A 20520-nucleotide genomic window follows, 5' to 3' on the forward strand; every position below is an offset into this window, starting at 1 on the left:
TAAATTTGGGGACACGTGTTTTACTTGGGGATATGGGTATACATTTCCAATAAAATAAATCCCGAACAATTGGCTTTAAACTGAGGTGAAACTGAGGGTAAATGGGTATATCCTGGATTAACCACTTTCCTAGCCCTAAAGTCTCAGATCGATATCTTATGTCTCCTGAATGTCATGGGAGATGCTGATCTGTCACGGAAGGTCATATAATAACAGAAAATATTGATTAAGCAGTTACTGGGCCCAGGGTTATACCGAATGTTTATTATATAATCTCATTAATATTCAAAAATAAAACTCCTGACTTAGTTACCCATTTATTCACATTTTGTAGTTGGAGAAATTAAGAATAGAAATCAGTAACTTATTCAAGGTTACATTTTTGTTGAAGCTAGGACTGAGTCAATGATCCTAACCACTATAATTTCACAAACTAAAAATTAGAGAAGAGGGAACAATTTATTTATTTATTTATTTATTTTACAAAATAAGTATTACTTAAGCTTATTTTGGCCTAGAGAACAGAATAATATAAAGAGTGAAATCAATAACCTCAGTTTTAAGATTAGCCATGCTAGAAAACACTCTATTCTTCTTAAGACACATGTGCCCATATTTAGCGGCAATGCAACCACGCATTTCACTGCTATTAACCATGTTTACAATCATGGATTTAATAACCAAAGTTCCAAAAATGTATCTTAGTAAACAACCAATAAATAAAAACTGCATGCACAAAAGTTTTCTTTAGGATTATTCATAAGTTAAAGCTTGAAAACACCCCAAATTTCCAATATTATAAATATGTTTGAGCTAATTATGACACACATCCCATATAATCATATAGTAGAGAGCATTTCAAAATTGTTTTTATTAAGACAAGGAAGTAAAATGCATAAATATTGGAAAAGAAGAAGTAATACTACTGTTATTTCCAAAAGACATTACAATGTTCGCAGAAAACCCTAAGGAAACTATTCATTTTTTAAGAATTTTTATTTATTTTTTTTTCAAAAGCCATAAGACATAATAAGCAAATTTGGCAAGGTTGCAGGCATTAGGTCAATATAGAAAACTCGAGTATATTTCTAGATAGGAGGGGTTGGCGTTTTTTTTCTCAAAGGGCCAGACAGTACATATTTTAGGCTTGCAGGTCACAGTCTCTGTCGCAAAAATTTTAATTCAACCTTTGTCGTGGAAAAGGAACCACAGACCACATATAAGCAAACAGACCTGGCTATGTTCTGATGAAACCTCATGCACGAAAGCTTAGCGCCAGGCATGTAGGCCACAGTTCGTCAATCCATGACGTGTCTGTGTGTGTTTATGCAACTAACAACTCAAGTGCGAAATTCAAAAAAAAAAAAAAAAAGAAAAAGAAAAACTTTATTTATAATAACTAAAAGGTAAAATATGCAGGAATAATTTTTTTAAGAGACATGTAAGATCTCCACACTGAAAACTACATAATGAAGGAAAACCTTAAAAGACCTGAACAAATGAGGAGCTACACCACAGACATGGCTATCAAGAGGGCAATTCTTTCCAACTTGGTTTATATTTTTAAAGCAATCTCAATCAACCCAAATCCTAAAAGACTTACTGCAAAGATATAGTAATAATATAGTGTGGTATTGGCACAGCAATAGGCTTATAAATCAATACAACAGGCTACGGAGTCCAAAAAATAGATGTTTAACTTACACAGTCAACTGATTTTTGACAAAACTGCCATGGAAAGTCAGAGGAAAAAGAAGTCTTTTTACCAAACAATGCTAAAATAGCTGCATGAAAACAGCTAAGCCTAAACCGTACCTTACATCAATCACAAAAATCAAATAAACATGGGTCCTAGACTTACCTAAAAGAGCTAAAATTATTAGTCTTCTGGCCAAAAATGTAAAACTTTGTACTATTGGTTTTAGCATAGATATCTTAAATAAGGCATAAAAAGCACCTACCCTGAAAGAAAAAATTAATAAAATTGACCTCTTCAAGACGAAAATCTTTCAATTTTGAGAGACAAGAGGATAAAAAGGCAAACAACAGACTTTGAGAAAATTTTGAGAAACATACATCTGAATGATGGGCTTGTCTCAGAATATTTAAAGATTTCTTACACATCCATGATAAGACAATGCAGGGGGATCCCTGGGTGGCGCAGCGGTTTGCCGCCTGCCTTTGGCCCAGGGCCCGATCCTGGAGACCCGGGATTGAATCCCACGTCGGGCTCCCGGTGCATGGAGCCTGCTTCTCCCTCTGCCTGTGTCTCTGCCTCTCTCTCTCTCTCTCTCTCTCTCTGTGACTATCATAAATAAATAAATAAAAATTAAAAAAAAAAGACAATGCAGGTTTTTGAAAATGGACAAGAGATTTGAATAGATGCTTCACAGAAAAGGCACACAGATGGCAAATAAACACACGAAAAGATTGCCAACATCAGTGACCATCAGAGAAATGCAAATTAAATCAATCCCAATAAAAGGCTTTACAGAGGCAGTTTACCTCCCTAAACTCACCTCATCCTGCTTTGCCCCTTATGACCCCGGCAGAGCCACCTCCATCTGTTTTCTTGCTCTGGAACACGCCTAGCATGTGCTACCTCAGGGCCTTTGCACCTGATCTTCCTGTGTCTGGAACATGCGACTCCTGGATAGCTCCCGCATGTACTCCTTTTAGGGTCCTCTCTGCATTTCAAATGTCAACGGAAAAGTAGAACTTCCCTCACCGCCCTATTTACAACAAATTCCTTCTCTGCCCCCCTTCTCCAAACTCCCCCGTTCTTTGCTTTACTCTTTATTTGCTGTAAAAATATCACCATCAACACATACTTGTTTGAGTGATGATCTGACCCTAACTACACTGTAACATAAGCCCTATGAAACAGGGACTTTGGCTCTTTTCACTATTATTCACTCTTACGTCTTGTAACACCGCCTGGTACACGGTAGGTGTTTACTACCTATTTGATGACAAACACACTCTCACATTAGAGACAGGCAATCTGGGATCACCCCTTCCATCTCTATCTACAGATATTTGGAACCTCCGGGTATTTTCAAATGTAAGAAGCTGTTACTATGAAACAGGAAGAAAGCGCTGACCAACATTCAGACAGAATTTTCCATTTGTGAATCATTCGTACTAATGAGCATTCGAGATTAAAATAAGGACAGCCGGCTCCCCTGAAAGCACGTTGAGGAGCTTCTCATTGTTTTCATTAGTTCCGTTTTGCCTGTTTGTGAAAGATGCTCTCACGTCCCTTACCCGTGAAGGAACAGATAATCAATGGTAACAGCGCACACAACAGGTAAGTATCTCTTGAAAGATTTTCCTACTAGTATTTATGCATTTTTTTAAATTTAATTTTATTTATTTATGATAGGCACACAGTGAGAGAGAGAGAAAGGCAGAGACATAGGCAGAGGGAGAAGCAGGCTCCATGCACCGGGAGCCCGACGTGGGATTCGATCCCGAGTCTCCAGGATTGCACCCTGGGCCAAAGGCAGGCACCAAACCACTGCGCCACCCAGGGATCCCAGTATTTATGCATTTTTATGATGGAATACAGACTAACCGGGAACATATGTTTCTACCTTCCTTTTAATTTGGCACAGATAGCTGTGAAGTAAGTGAATATTTGAAATTGCTTTACCAAACACGTCGATTGTTACATGTGATGGTTATTTACTATGCAATCCGTGTGATCCCTTCCTTTCGCTAAGAAAAATCAATTGAATTTAACTAAACATCAGCTACGATTCTCGAATTTTCAAAATCCGTGTCACTTTTCTCATCTGAAAACAAGCACGACAAAATAATCTTCTGAATCCAAGTACTGTGGTTCCATCTTGGCCTGAAATACCTATCACAGCCCTGTCTTTGTTCTCCACCCACCCTTCACCCCAGGTGTCTATCAATTGGCCAACAAACTCATGGACGCTCAGGAAGTTTGCACGATTCATCGAAATGTCCTACATGATACTGCAGCACTTACTGAAACACAAATTTTCCATACATATTTCTCAGCTCTTCGCACACACTCTGAGAAATCCCTGATAGCCTATCAATGTTAAAACTTAAGAGAACACGGTGGGAACCCAAAGAACCTCTACAAGGACGGAAATTCAAAAATCTACTCAGCCAGGAGGCAAGGGGCCTAACTGCTCTGCGCAGGGACTGGATTTCTGTAATCACTTTAGTCTCACTATTGGTGGAAGAAGGAGACGTGACGTTTCCCTCCATGTGGCATGGATGCAATTCTTGGTCTGCCCCCAGTTTACACAATTAGCTTCCGACACGTGTGCACACTGGGAACGCAAAACCAACTACTTCCCACCCGCAGTCCTTCCTGCTTTGGTGTTTCTGAAGCCTCCGCCGACACAGTGTGTCTAAGTCAGCGTCCACATAGAAGCCCCTGATACTCCACCATCCTCCTCTTCGGGGCCTGTCTTACTTGAGTTTGTCGCATGTAGACCACTGACCCATTTTTTCCTTATCACAAACTCTGTTTTCACCTCTTTCAGTTGGCACGACCACGTGGCGGCCTGAAGAGGTGATAGCTTCTGCTTCATCGTCATCCTACTGGGGTAAAGCAGCTAAGCAACCGGAGAGCTTCTGCCTCCCTCCCCTTGGGGGCCCACTCAACTGCGCTCCAGGCCTTCCTACTTGAGGAAGGAAGAGCCCGACCTGCCCCCGCAGGCCCCTGCACTGCTTCCTGGCTTCTGAGTTGGCCTGTGTTCACATCTTTAACACTGAAGAAGGCTTTGGCACACTTGTGATGAGCCAGGTTTTCCTAATCTGATGTTTTCTTACATCCAGCAGAGTGGAGGCCTCTTCACTGCTACTCCACTCCACGTAAGGGCATTTGAAGCATCCCACGCACAGGAGTTCAAATTGCGTGCAATTAAGGGAGAACGTCGTGTCTTTCAAATCACCTCCCAAAGGCTTCAAGATTCGCCTCCTAAGCAAGAGCTGTATTAATTTGAATTAATCACTCGCCTTCGTTGCACAAAACGTTAGAACTAAGTTTCCTTCCCTTTGCCTCTTCCCCAAATCGCTGCCTCCTCAAATATAAAAATGGAACCCTCTGTATTGTCACGGCAAGTGGAAACCACTGTAAAATGCCTATTTTCCATTATGTTTATCCCAGTTTCCTTATCAAGGTAGCATTGGCATTTAGGTAAATCACTTTTGAAATCAGAAACAGGTTTTTTGAGTTTTGGGAGAAACAGAGGAGCAGCTCTTCCTTTATCCTGGGCTGATTGGCATGTTTGCTGAGAAAGAGGATTGTCAGAAAGGCCCCTTTGGATCCCTGTTCTACAGTGAGAAAATATCATCAAATAACTTTATTCAATAAGTAATTACTCCAACGTAAAACCAGTATTAACACTTATATTCCTACAGTCCTCACTTTAAAGACTTCTTTATAATTTATCATGATAAAAGTGAAAGGAGACTTTTTGGGGAGCCAGAGTATATGTAGCTTTTCGTGAAAATTAGGCCTTTATATTAACATTAACAAGCCAAATGCCAGAGGATTCATTTAGGTTTTTTTTTTTTTACAAATGGAGTCTACCTCAAAATTTGCATCCTCTTCTTTCTTATCACAAACGCGTTGCTGAAGGAACTTTTTTACTTTTCTTTTCTTTCCTTCATCTTTCTTGGTTTCTGATTCCCTCCAAGAACATCACGGAGCAACCATAAAACCTAACGCCACCCTTTTTGTCTCCGTTAACACTTGCTTCAGAGAGCTCGATTGTTCTACCTACCTACATCATCAAAGATTTGCAGATTACTCCAGGTATAGACGCCAGATTAATTTGTGAGAAAATTCCACTAAGCCTTTGGCCAGGGAAGACCACTGGATACTTTGCAGATCAATATACATTTGCATGATTGATATGTGGCAGCAGATACATTTGAACATACAGGTATCTCCTAATTACATAAGAACCTTCTAGGACTTTTCCAGGCTTGGGAGGATTTTGGAGACACCCAGGTTATGAGCAACACCCAAATTATGAGTTTTGTTTACAGCCATCAGATGCAATATCTGAAACAGTAGCATATTTAATAGTAAGGGGGAAAATGTTTTTGAATACTTGTAATTGATTCCCTGGTATCCCGACTGCTGAATGGCCAGCTCTTGACTTTGGGATCCAGAGAAAAACCATGCTTCCAATGCAGTGTAGGATGCCCTGCTCTAAGACCTCTCAGCCTCAGCCACCTAACCTGGTGCCATAAATGCCCTCTGGGACTCCAGGGCAGTGGTTTGCACATGGTTGTGTGTGTTGGAATTACAAGAAGTGCTTCATAGAATGCAGATCGCCAGGCAGTCCAGCAAATAGGCGATTTTTAATAAAATAATTCAGGTGATTACGATGCGGGTGGCCTTTCTGAGCATGCTCAAGGGAACTCTGTGCATGAATATGTGAGCACCTGGGGGGCTCAGGTGGTTGAGCCTCTGCCTCTGGCTCAGGTCATGATCCTGGGGGTCCTGGGATGGAGCCTCACATCAGGCTCCCTGCTCAGTGGGGAGTCTGCTTCTCCCTCTCCCTCTGCCTCTCCCCACTAGTGCTCTCTCTCATGTGCACACACTCTCTCTCAATTAAAAAAAAAAAAAAAAAGATTTCCAGCAAGCTATGGAAGGGATAAGTCAAATTCATGAAAGGAGAAACACTAAGATAAAACTCTCAGTTCAGGTATCCCAGATCAGAGGAATATTCAGGCCTTCATGTCAAAAGTAGGCCTTACAAGTATCTATTCGTGGAAAATTGGTAGTATAAATGGACATTTTGGAGGCACTGCTGCCTAAGTATATTATTTGTGAATTCTTAGAAAGGTCACAGAGCCTAGAGAAAATGCTTATGAAATCTCGGGCTTGGTTTTCAAAATTCTTGGGGAAAGAAAAGAATCACAATGGGTATTAATTATGACCAGATAATACTAACTACAGTGTGAACTGTAAAAATTATTTTTTAACATGTGAGATACTAAAGAGCATATATATATATATGCTCTTTAGTATATATATATATATATATATATATATATATATATATTCAAACAAATTTGTACTTGCTTTTGGAAATTTAGACTATTCTTTAAAAAGAACGGCAAATCCACATAACCTACAGATATCACCCACACTTTTGTAACTCGAGAGTGCAGGCTGGTTTCCATGAAAGTGGAGCAAACCCACAGAATGATGTCAAAATATGTCTCCCGTCTTCTACTCAACACTCGCAGGCATGAGGCACTAAGATCAAAGCATTTTTACCTACAGAGGTGGAACGTAAATGTGAAAGTGGAAGGTTACAAATCTGCCTTTGTTTAATGCAGCACAACTTAAGTCTCCAAAGAAGTTTACCTCCTTGAGAGCCACAGGCCTTCCCCCTAACTCTTCAGGAGGATTGGACTTCTCAGTGGTAGCTCCCCTCAAGTCCTTATCCCAAGGATGACATTTGTGACTCCACCCTCAACTGATTTCTAAAATATGGTTCAATGGAACGTGTTACCTTACTCTGGCTTTCAGCAAACCAAGGTATGCCTACAGGAACAGCCTAGCTTAAAAATTCAGGAATATACTTCAGGTTTTTACTGGATTATCATAGGAAAGAAGCTGAAGACACCGAACTCATTATAGTAAAATGTCCTGAAAATGCTCCTAAAGTATTTTTTAACACTTATCAGTGGCAAAGTAAGTGTTGCATAAACCAAGACTAATTTGGATGTCTTTTGGATATGAGTTTTAAAATAGTTGCATGCAGAAAGGTGCAAAATGAGAGGGTTCCGAGGTGATGTTTTTGTGTGTGTATCTTAAGAGAAGCATTAGCTGATGATGACAAATAGATGATTAGGATCCTCAGCCTCAGACATGTGAAGAATGTTGTGATTTTGCAGGGATAGCCATGAAGCTCCTAAAAGGACTCATTGTGAGTCACTCCTCATAGTGTGGGAAGATCTGCACTGGTTAGAAAGGCTGAGAGGATAACTATAAGCTAATTTTTTTTTTTTAATTTTTATTTATTTATTTATGATAGTCATACAGAGAGAGAGAGAGAGAGAGGCAGAGACACAGGCAGAGGGAGAAGCAGGCTCCATGCACTGGGAGCCTGATGTGGGATTCGATCCCGGGTCTCCAGGATCACGCCCTGGGCCAAAGGCGGGCGCCAAACCGCTGCGCCACCCAGGGATCCCATATAAGCTAATTTTAATAGCTTGTGGTCAATGGCAAAAATTGGAAGCATAGAGCCAGCAATAAATCTTATTTTGCAATAAACAATTTTATCACTTTCAGGATTGCATAAATATTTAATTGTAATCCTCTTGCACACACATTCTGGTGGCTTAACAGAAGATGAATAAGAATATAATCATCCATGGATACTTCTCCCAAATGAGCCTAATGCAAACAACTAAAGAATCATCCTTCTCTCCTTGCCCAGTGAGTACAATATAAAGTACACTTTAATCAGTATTCTATTATTATTAATAACTCTTAGGGTTTCATTATAAAACACAAGAAAGAAAAACGTGGATGCTGAGATTCTACAGTACTGTTAAGAAGGAAAAGGGTAGGGATTGAATAAAGAATTCTGAAACTAAAAATCAGAATTTTATGAAGCAGAAGACAGTATCAGAAGGATCCAGGTCCTTAAACAGGTTTTGCATAGCAAGGTTCAGCGGAAATGAAGTAGCCCTGTTATCTCCATAACACAGTGGGAAATCGGGACAAAAAGTCCAGCCGCCACCTATTTCTCACAAAAAGTGAGAAATAAGCCATTCATTCTCAATTTCATCTATGAAAGCCCAGCACATACATTTTGAACAACCAGCCATCAAAGTATGAAAAGCTGCTCTTCATCCAGCCCCATCAAGATGGAATTGCTCTCCGGGCCCATCATGCTATTTTCTGCATTGACCGAAGGAAGATCAACACACGTTTGCAAGAGTAACTTTAAACAACGGGCAGGAGAGCAATCTAGAAAACACAGAAGACCGTCTCTTTTTTTAAAGATTCTATTTGAACTCAAGGTAGTTAACATATATTGCATTATTAGTTTCAGGGGTAGAATTTAGATTCATCACCTGCGTACAACACCCAGCGCTCATCACAACACATGCCCTTCTTTAATGCCCATTTCCCAGTACGCTCTCCCCTCCAGCAACCCTCGGTTTGTTCCTGTAGTTTAAATTCTCTTATGGTTTGCCTCCCTCTCTGTTTTTAATCTTATTTTTCCTTCCCTTCCCCTATGATCATCTGTTTGGTTTCTTAAGTTGCACATAGGAGTGAAATCATACGGTGTTTGTCTCTTTCTTTCTGACTTATTTCACTCAGCATACTAGCCTCTGGTCCCATCCATATCACTGCAAATGGCAAGAGTCCATCCTTTCCGATGGCTAATCTTCATTCCAATTAGTGTGTGTGTACAAATACATTGATATGGATACATACATGCATATACCCTACACATAGAAGAGCTTCTAATAAAACCATGATAGAAGTAGATTACTCCAAAGGAGTAGATTACTACCACTGGCCTTGTAAACACCATGAAGGTGATTTTAACAGTGTTGTCACTAATCCTGAAAGTAGTGCTCGGTAATGAAAGAAAACAACATGTAAGAGTAGATTTTGGATGGTCTCATAACTTGTTTCTTCAATAGCTGTTATATTTTCACTGGTTCATGAACTGAATTTCCAGTTTTCCTAATACATCTTAGATTATAAACTCTGAAGCAAATAGATAAAAATGTATGCATTTTTTTTTTTAATTTGTATATGAATCAAACACATATTCGGCACTATCCGTGACTGTCCGCGAATACTTAAAGGACTTCTGGTTGTGACATTCATAATCTCCCGATACAGGCCCTTATGGTTGTTGTGGATATAACCCTAATATTTTATTTTTATTTTTTTAAAGATTATTTATTTATTTATTTATTTATTTATTTATTTATTCATTCATTAGAGACAGAAAGAGAGAGAGAGAGAGAGAGAGAGAGAGAGAGAGAGGCAGAGATACAGGCAGAGGGAAAAGCAGGCTCCATGCATGCAGGAAGCCTGACGTGGGACTCGATCCTGGGTCTCTAGGATCAGGCGCTGGGCTGAAGGCGGCACTAAACCGCTGACCCACTGGGGCTGCCCAAACCCTAATATTGTAAATGAAATAACTATTTTATTACTTAACAAAGTTTGTGAACTAAGTTATAATAATGTGCCCTTGTTAAAGATTTTTTAAGTGATTGGATCCTTAATTGAATAGCCCAGAAAATTTTAAAATATGTTATGCAGGCTAAAAAAAAGTTAATGGTATTAATAATGCAACAAATTGACATATGTTATCCATATTGAATTTTCTAGGAAAATGGTCAACATTAATAAATCAGGGCAGTAACTGCCCAGGGCAATGATGATGATGATGATGATGAACAAAGTTTCCGAATAATTTTCATGTGTTTTGAATATTTTCAAAGAAAATACACAAATTCATGATTCAGTGACATACCCTTTTATAGCTTAAAATTGTGCTCAGAGCATATTAATAGCTTTAAATATTCAAATCCAGTGGTTATTATACTTTCTATTGCAAATCTTCTAAATTTTCAGTTTCTCTCACATATTAAGCTAACAAACGCCTTCAAGTAAGAGTTCTACTTTCTTTAGCTGCCAATTCCACTCTTTCTCAATCCTTGCTCTACTCAGGTTCTAACAGGAGTCATGACCATCAGCTCTCCCACAGAAGTCCATCCTCTAGTTTACACTTTTCCTACCCTCATTCTCCTACTTTTAAACTTTAAATGGATTTTCATAGTAAACTTAGTAATGAACAATAAATAAATTTAAAAAATTAAATTTAAAAAATAAATTTATTTATTTTTAAATAAATAAAAAACATAGTAAACTTAATCTTCTAATATTTCCCATATGATGTCCTCTATAATCTTCCTAAGCCTCATTAATTCTTTTCTTCCCAATGCTTCCATAATATTTTATTCATAGCACTTATATGCTGAATATAATTAATTATCTACTGTGTATCATCCCTGCTAGCTTGTGAATTCATTGAAGACAAGGAATGCATCATGTTCATTTTATTTCACGCAATCTAGTAATGATTTATCAAAACAAAAACCAAAATCAAGCATGAACATCCATCAACAACAAAAATCTAGGCATTTTCACCACTAATTTCAAAGTTTGAGTCATAACACAATGACATTTGCAAGCAGTTGATTGGTTCCTTATAAATAATGACAATCAGAATACATATGTGCAGAAGCAGTGCCATTTCCTATAGAAGCACATACCATAAAAAATGAAGAACTCGTGTACATAAAATCATAAAGTTTGACTTAGAGACCTGAATAAATGGAGAGAAGTAGCAAATCTTAATATTGAAAGCTTACATTTGAAAGATGTATATTCTTTAAAAATTGATTTGTAAATCCAATGCATATCCACTGTAGTCATAACTACAGCAGGATTTTTAAATCGTAAATGTCAAAATGATTCTAAAATTTATATTGAAATGAAGATATGTAAGATTTTGAACAAGAATAAGAGAAAACTTTTGCAACCGCAAGCTAAATAAACTAATTAGAACAATATGATAGAAGCTGAGAAACTCAGAAGAGAAAAACCAATAAACAGAATCAAATCAATTTCCTAAACTTTGCATGAAGATAAAGATATCATTTGAAATATATGAATAAGGAACCCCTTTTAAATAAGATGTAAATAATTAGTTAAAAATGCATTAGTGTGAGGGGCTCCTGGGTGGCTCAGTCAGTTGAGCATCTGACTCTTGATTTCAGCTCCAGTCATGATCTCAGGGTCTTGGGGCTGAGGCCTACTAGTCCTGCCCTCAGTCCTGCCACTGAGTCCTGCCTTCCTGCTCAGGGGAGTCTGCTTCTCTCTCTCCCTCTATGTTTGCTCTTTCTCTCTTTCTCACTCTCTCACTCTCATTCAAGCAAAATTAAAAAAACAAATCTTTAAAAATAAATAAATAAAATTTGAAAATAAAAAAATGCAACATTACTGCTGGGAATTTACCCCAAAGATACAGATGGAGTAAAACACCGGGACACCTGCACCCGGATGTTTCTAGCAGCAATGTCCATAATAGCCAAACTGTGGAAGGAGCCTCAATGTCCATCGAAAGATGATGGATAGAGAAGATGTGGTTTATGTATACAATGGAATATTCCTCAGCCATTAGAAACGACAAATACCCACCATTTGCTTCAACGTGAATGAAACTGGAGGGTATTATGCTGAGTGAAATAAGTCAATCGGAGAAGGACAAACATATGGTCTCATTCATTTGGGGAATATAAAAATTAGTGAAAGGGGATAAAGGGAAAGGAGAGAAAATGAGTGAAAATATCAGTGAGGGAGACAAACCATGAGAGACACCTAACTCTGGGAAATGAACTAGGGGTGGTGGACGGGGAGGTGGGCGGGGGGTTGGAGTGGCTGGGTGACGGACACTGAAGGGGGCAGTTGGCGGGATGAGCACTGGTGTTATGCTATATGTTGGCAAATTGAACTCCAATGAAAAAAAATTTTAAATTTTAAAAAATAACATTTTCAAAATCTTCAGATAGAGAAGTCCTTCTAAGTGAGATAGAATCAGAGAACAAGGAAGTTATAAAAGGAAAAACTAGACATATAAATTGAATGATGAAATGCATCACAAAGGAAAAAAATTGATGTAGCGTAAGAGAAAATTCTGTTAAAAGTGTGCTACAAAATGAATTAATATCCCAATATGTCCAAAATATACAGGAAAACATAGTAGGAAAAATATTTTGCCCATTTTCTGTTAGATTTTTAATCTTTCTTTTTTTTAATCAGTTAATACTTCACAAAAGAAAAAATACAAATAGCAAATGTGTATGAAAAGATGAACAAGCAAATTGAACTAGTACTGTAGCAACTTATAAATGCTATTGGACTGTCAAAAACTTAAAAGATGTATATGACTCATCATCATGGAGGGTTTTGAGGGGATGGACACTTTCATACATGGTTATGGGGGGCTAAAATGGTAAAGTTTTTGGAATACAATTTGTAATCTTTATCAAAAAATTTTATACTTTGTGAACCCAAAATTCCACTTGCAGGTATCTATCCTATAAAAATGCACGTATATACATCAAAAGACTATTCAAGGCTACTCATGGTAGTCTTAATTGTAATAGTGGACGATTAGAAACAATGGAATAAAGCTCCCCAGACTAACTTGTAGAAATCAGTCAAGAACAGAATGCAGTTCTGTTCATATATATATATGTGTGTATGTATACACACTATAGGGAAGTATGTATATAAATATATAAATATAAATATATAAAACTATATGGAAATGTAAAGAAAAAATGGCTGGATTTATGCACACCAAATAATAATTTTATCTGTGAGGAGAATATACATGATGAGAAAGTATGAAAGAGATTAAAAGAAATCTTTTACATTGTATTGCTCTTTTTTTAATCTTATACAATGAGAATGCACGCATGTGGTTTTTATGTATTTAAAAACAACTATAAAAAGAGTACCTAAGAATATGTTGACTTAATTGCACAAAAGAATAGTAGGCATGAAAGCTTATAGTTTGAATAATTAATAATTACTTATCAATGCATGCAACAGATATATATACCAGCACAGTCTTGTGCTAAAGACTAAGTTAGGCAGTAGTAACAAAAGGATGAGACAAAGCCCTAAACATCATCAGGGGCTTGGAAAGGGACTGAGCTGCTATAATACAGATCCACAGGATGTTACCTATTCTTACTAGAGAAGACAGATTTTAGGCACCGGAGTGCATGTGAATTTTTTTTTTTTTTTTTTTTTTGTGGCTACTAATATTCCCAACAGGTAAGAGGGGTTGGGAGTGGGAAGAAATTTCACATAATGGGCAAAGCCACTCTGACCTGAGGTCATGGGCTCTGCTGGGCCATGTTTGCTGTTGAATCTCACCCCTGCCCCTCACTTTAAAGCTGTGCAACCTTTAGCTAAATGACTTAGCTCCTCTTAACCTCTATGTCTCAGCTATAACATGACTAGAGTAACCACCTCCATTCCAAGGGTTTACTGAGAAAACTGCACAAGGCCATTCATAAAAGCCTCAGCATAGTACCTGTAACATATGTTTTAATAAATATTTGGTTTTCTTCCTCTTGTCATCTTTAAAGAAGCCCAAAAGAGCATGCCATGCTTCAGAAACTGAAAGAAGGTTGATACAGATTGGTAGCAAAACTATGAAGCATTTACTAGGAAACCATGACCTATGAGAACCGTCAACGCCAAGGAAGTGCTGGGCATTTGGCTGTCTAAATCTGATTCTGTGTTCATTCACTTGCATACTAATCGGACAATTATCTCATTATCAGTAAAACAAATTTTAATATACATTCAGTGAGATTTGCATATTTTCCTGGTGAGTTTGTACAAATGACAACGAAATTGTTTACTTCAAACACTGAAGGCTTCCAAAACTGAAATCGAAAGCAGTGTTCTATCTTAGTCAACTAGGAATTTAATTAAAAAAAAAATTCATCCACCAGAATTAAATAAAGTATTCCATTGAAAAGTAATTTAATGCAGATGAATCAAAGACCCCCTTCCTTTCAATTTTCATCTGCCCTCCGACTTTAGGACATTACTAGTCATATGCTTTCTTACCATCATTGTAAACCCATAAGAATTCACATGAATATATATATATATATATATATTTATTTATTTTTACTATTGCTGATACATATATTATTTATTATATATATTATAATATTATATATATGGTATATATAACTATAGAGCCAGGCAATATGGAAAGACTGAAGGGATTTTAAACAGTAGTTCACATGAATATATATACAATAAATATATGATATTTATATGTATGTATTATATATCAGCAGTAATAGGATCTATTATAACAAAAGAGTTAATAGCATTGAGCTCTTTTTTTCAATATTTAAGAGATTTATTAAAGCATCTTATCACAAAGATGGAAATACATACAAATTAGAAACATGCAAGCGTCATTTTCCACAGTCAAGTTAAAATGTTATATATTTTTCCTGTTTTCACAGCTGAAAACTTCAGATCTTATACCTGACTCACTCACCCTGAATATTTAATTCATTCTTCCTGAAAGTATCCAGGGTATCAAATAACCAAAATGCAAACTATTACATAAAGAAAGTGCAAAATTAAAAAAGAAAATGTGTAGAGAATACCCCCTCCCCCCTTAAAGGCAAACAATGGCACTTTGCTTTTGCTTAACCTAGATTGTCTCCAGAAACTATTAAAATGTAATAGACTTAACAACCAAAACAAAAAAACAAAAAAACAAAAACAAAAAACCCCAAACCTGACTTCCTGACCCTGACTTTGAATAGATGTCCAAAAAGCTTGTTAGTCTTTAAAAATAAATGCTTAAACAAAGGAAAATGTATTTTATATCAAACAAGTTTGAAGAGCCCTGTATTGCAGCATTCTGTAAAATAAACAAGACAAAAAGCTGGTATAGGGTTTATTGACAAAGTCTGTAGCCAGACTACCTGGACCAAAGCTCTGCTCCCGTCAATGACTAGCTGCAATCGTATCCTTAGGTAAGATACTTATCTGTGACCTCCCTGAGCCTGCTTTCTTACCTGTAAAATGGGAATAATAATAATACCTATCTGTACGCCTTATAAGGTTGTCATGAGAATTAAACAAATCACGACGGGATCCCTGGGTGGCGCAGCAGTTTGGCGCCTGCCTTTGGCCCAGGGCACGATCCTGGAGACCCAGGATCGAATCCCACGTCGGGCTCCCGGTGCATGGAGCCTGCTTCTCCCTCTGCCTATGTCTTTGCCCCTCCCTCTCTCTCTCTCTCTCTCTCTCTGTGACTATCATAAATAAATAAATAAATAAAAATAAACAAATCACGACATGTACAACAGAACAGTGCCTGCACCCTCATGAGTATTTAAGTAACTGGTCATATGCGGTTTCTTCTATTTCCCAAACCTTTCTTCGTGGTGTTCTCAACATAATTCTCTCCTTTTTTCCTGCTTCTCTTTCAATCCAATGTTACGTTAAGTATACTGTCTTATTGGCGTTCTGTACTTTTTAAACTTCTATGTCAAAATAATCTTCCTCTCCTATGGAATTCTCAGTCTTTATGTCTTACTGTAGGGTCAAAGCTACATCTTTATCATTACCTTGGACATTGCTATCTTGGTGGGCCTTCCTCCAGCACTATTATTTCTAAATCTTTGCCCAATACTATCAGATTATTAAAATTAAAACTGCATTTGGATGTGAAACAATTCAAAATGCTAAAAGTACTGAGTGTATTATACTGTTTAATCACAACATTGAGTAAATACCTTGGGTTTACAATCAACATTATTTTAAAGAAATAATTGTTTAGTGACTATTCAAAGGAATAACTCATTTTAACATTAGAAGTCTAATGATGAAAATAATGTAAATATTACTCTAGCAAATACAACTAAAAGCTTCTGCTATAAGATTGATACACATTTTGTCCAGAACAGCTTTACTCTGTGGAATATTTATTTCTGTCTTGCAGCACAGGCTTCTCATAATGAATCACATTCAAAAAACATTAAAAAAAGATATACGAGTATACGTTAGGAAAAAAATTGCTGTTGCTTGAAGGTATTTTCCATCAAAAATTAAATATGGCACAATGGTCATTTTGTAGAGTTCATTAATGAAATTGGGAAGGGATTATTAATCTCCAGTGTTAAATTGAACTTACAGTCAAAATTGATCAAGCTTCTCCTGACTCAGAAATACCCTATGGCTACTATCGATCAAGAGTTTGGGACACTGATTATAATTCATATCCAAATACAAAAAAAAGTGAAATAGAAATTATTTTTAAAAGCATTCTTATTCAAAACATACGGTATTTAGCTTAATAGAGGAAGCCTTATGGACATCAGTTATCTTGTGAAGATCCACTGGAAAACATACCTGGCTAGGCTGAAGGCATCATCGATCAAACCCGCTCTGTTACTGACAGAGAGAACCTATGAGATCAACAAGGAAAAAAGAAAAAAAGGAATCCTTTAGGATTAAAATGGCAGGTGTTCACATATTGAAACAGATCTTCGATGAGTAAATCCAATTTACCTGATGGTTCCTGATTAATTGATCAATTAATAATCTCCAATTCCTTAAATCATAGTTGACTCTAAAATAGCCAGTTTGATTGATGTTCCCCAGCAACCAGCTTCCTTTGTCCAAAGTTATCCTGTGGTGTTCTGAAAACAGCATTTTGGGGGGTAAAACAGATTTTAAGATTTATGCGTTAAAATGATATGAAGTATATTTTCTAAAGAACAGATACTACAGTACCAATAATTAAAAGAGAACTAACTCCATCACAAATACCTAATTGAAATCTACTCTTTCATCAATTCACCATTATATCTAGAACTCACTAGAAAACCTTTAGTTGGTGACTCATTGTTACCTCGATTAATTGTTTTCTTACAATTAACATTTTTTATTCTTGATTAAAAACCCCATTACCCATACACAACGTTCTTCTCAAGATGAATGTCACCAAGAAATCTCCTGTATTCTTGTGGCTTCTAGCTAGATTGTACTTGATTGAGTATGGGGCTAGAATACAAGAAAAGGTTTTAGGTGCACATTCTACTTATTTTATTCAGTAAGAAAGTGATTAAAACAATAAGGCTCATTTATTTTAAAGTCACTATTGTTTCTTGCCTTTTTTCTTGTGCTTTTTGGGAAGTACTAATAAATAACAGACTTTCCAGCATCATCAATAATGTTGGAAAAAGGAAACTCATTTGTTTAAGATTCTAATATTTCTACATATAATTAGAACGAAGATAATAAATTCTGTTTATTGGAATCGTTTTGGAAAATGGTAACTTGATTATATTCCCCAGCTAATTCAATTAAAGGAAGCCAGTAAAAGCAATCTTATAACATATATTTAACTCCTTCAAATGTGGTACAGAGAACTCCATTCACCTTAATGTCGGCCTCTGTTGACTTTACAGAACCACAGCTTACAATTATAATTATTCTGTGGATGTCCTCAGGACGCATGGTTCATTGGAGTTACAAAATGTATTAAGTTTATTTAAAATTCATATTTTACATACACACATATCCCAGTCTACCTTATTTCCACAATGACACGAAACCAGAAAATACATCACAGAACCCATCTGCATCAGTTCTGAGTGAGATGCACACTCTCCAATTCTCACTTTATTATCAAGGTTTCTGCACATGAGGCTACGAAACAGGTTTTCTTTTTGAAACACTGCATCTCAAGTCTCAAGTGGAAGCCACACACAGGAAGGGGGCGTGACCATAAAAGTCATTGGGTGAACATTAATGACTATTAATTGCTCAGGTCTGGAATGGGGTGGGCTCCTTAATCTCATGCATGTTACATTTTGCCAATTTTCATAAATGTACAGTAAAACCAAAAATGTATGCTGGAAAATGTAATCTTTTTTTTTTTTTTTTGAAAAATGTAATGTTTAATGTTCCCAACAGCACGTCAGCCTTTGGTCTCTTTTATAAATAGTATCTATTGGAACAGATAAAGAAACGAGCTCAGGGATGCCTGGGGGGCTAAGCCAGTAAAGTGTCTGCCTTCGGCTCAGGTCGTGATCCGGGGTCCTGGGATTGAGCCCCACATCGGGCTCCCTGCTCAGCATGGGCCTACTTCTCTCTCTCCCTCTGCCTGCCACTCCCCTGCTTGTGCTCTCTCTCTCTCCACCCCCTCTCTCTCTGTCAAATAAATAAATCTGAAAAAAAAAAAAAAAAAGAAATGAGGCTCAGACAGGTTAATCAAATTGTCCAAGAAATCTGGAAATGATCTGTCTCCGGTCTCCTGACTCCAGTGTCCTTTTTATTGTATTTTACTCTATTGGTACAAGACGGGATAGCACTTTTATTGTGAAACAGTAGTTATTTCTCACATTTTTATATTGATTTGAAAAGGAGGGACATAGCACTGGAAATAAGAATTAGAACGGGAGCAAGACAGTTAGATTTTTGTTCCAGTTCTCCTAGATTTAAATGTTTGAACTTAGGCCACTCATTTGACCCAAGGGTCAAGCAATAGCATTTAAGGTCTTCCAATTCTGTGACTCAATGGAAGAAGAAACTGTTTTCCTCAGTTTGAAATTTTACCCAGCTTCATCTATGCTACTTTAAAAAATAAATATACCAGATACTGCTCTAGAACACTAAGTTTCTCAACATTCTGGTGCTTTGTTTTTGTATGTTTTTCAAAACTTTAATGCAATTATCAGCACAATTGCTTTGAAGCATTGGAATGCCCCCCCTTTTTGTAGATATACAAACAAAATCAACAAAAATATGACATTTTATTTTTTTTAAAGATTTATTTACTTATTTATTCATGATAGAGAGAGAGAGAGAGAGAGGCAGAGACACAGGCAGAGGGAGAAGCAGGCTCCATGCCGGGAGCCCAATGCGGAACTTCATCCCGGGACCCTGGGGTCACGCCCTGGGCCAAAGGCAGGCACCAAACCACTGAGCCACCCAGGGATCCTCAAAAATATGACATTTTAAAAAACTAAAGCTTATGAAGAGGGATTTTAATGAATCATGTCCAAATTCAGTGGAAAAAAATTAAGATTAAAATATTGAGGATACTGTTTCTCTTGAGTAATCCTTAATCTATCTTGAATACTAAGATTTTTATAACAACACGTATTTAAATTGTGATTAAATTCACTTGGGTTAGGCGCTCACTTTGGCAATACGTATACTCAGTTCGCTTGGGTTCAGAATAAATTTGATCACTTTTATCTAAAAAGTGGTTATTTTTTTGAAGAAATTACATTAATTAAGAATCGAGTTTAATATATGAATACACGACTTAAGTTTTTACAACTCTGAAATAGTCAATGGAATCCTATGATATTAAATATAATTTTTAAAGTTATTTCTTGTTCATATTTTAGGGAGCTGGCACATTTTAACCTCACGTGATACACTCGGCTCTAACTGGGTGTTGGGCGTTAAGGAGGGCACTTACTGTGATGAGCACTAGGTGTTATATGTAAGTGATAAATCGCTAAATTCTACTCCTGAAACTAATATTACACCATATGTTAACTAATTGGAATTCAAATAAAAACTTGAAACTATAAAAAATTAAAAACTTGTTGAATTCAACTTACAGGTAGAAGAGAGACAGATTAAAATAGGAAAACAATTCCTATACCTTCTCTGTCATCTGATAAGAATAAAAAAGGCAGGCATCTATTGTTTTTAAGTATGTTATTATTTAATTGATAACTAAAACCTGAAGGCTATTACTGTTCATGAATATTTTTATGCCTTTGATATAAATGAAATCTTTGGAGAAATGATTCCCTGAAAGATTTTGTAATAGATTTTTAAATGTCTTTTTCATTCTAGTTAATTATATCTTTAAAATGTTCTTCAAATTA

The 20520-nt window shown here is 36.8% G+C and overlaps 1 protein-coding gene across 1 annotated transcript in view; it reads right to left on the reverse strand.

Moving 5' to 3' along the window:
* The window catches only part of TRHDE (thyrotropin releasing hormone degrading enzyme), a 388541-nt gene that overhangs the window by 61833 nt on the left and 306188 nt on the right, over positions 1 to 20520 (reverse strand). The window contains exons 11-12 of the mRNA XM_041755901.1: positions 17177 to 17307; positions 17018 to 17073 (exon numbers count right to left, since the gene is read on the reverse strand). Of these exons, the coding sequence (XP_041611835.1) occupies positions 17018 to 17073; positions 17177 to 17307 (187 nt within the window). The remainder of the gene's footprint in view (positions 1 to 17017; positions 17074 to 17176; positions 17308 to 20520) is intronic.

This window comes from Vulpes lagopus, chromosome 5 (assembly GCF_018345385.1).
Source record: "Vulpes lagopus strain Blue_001 chromosome 5, ASM1834538v1, whole genome shotgun sequence".
Lineage (NCBI taxonomy): Eukaryota > Metazoa > Chordata > Mammalia > Carnivora > Canidae > Vulpes > Vulpes lagopus.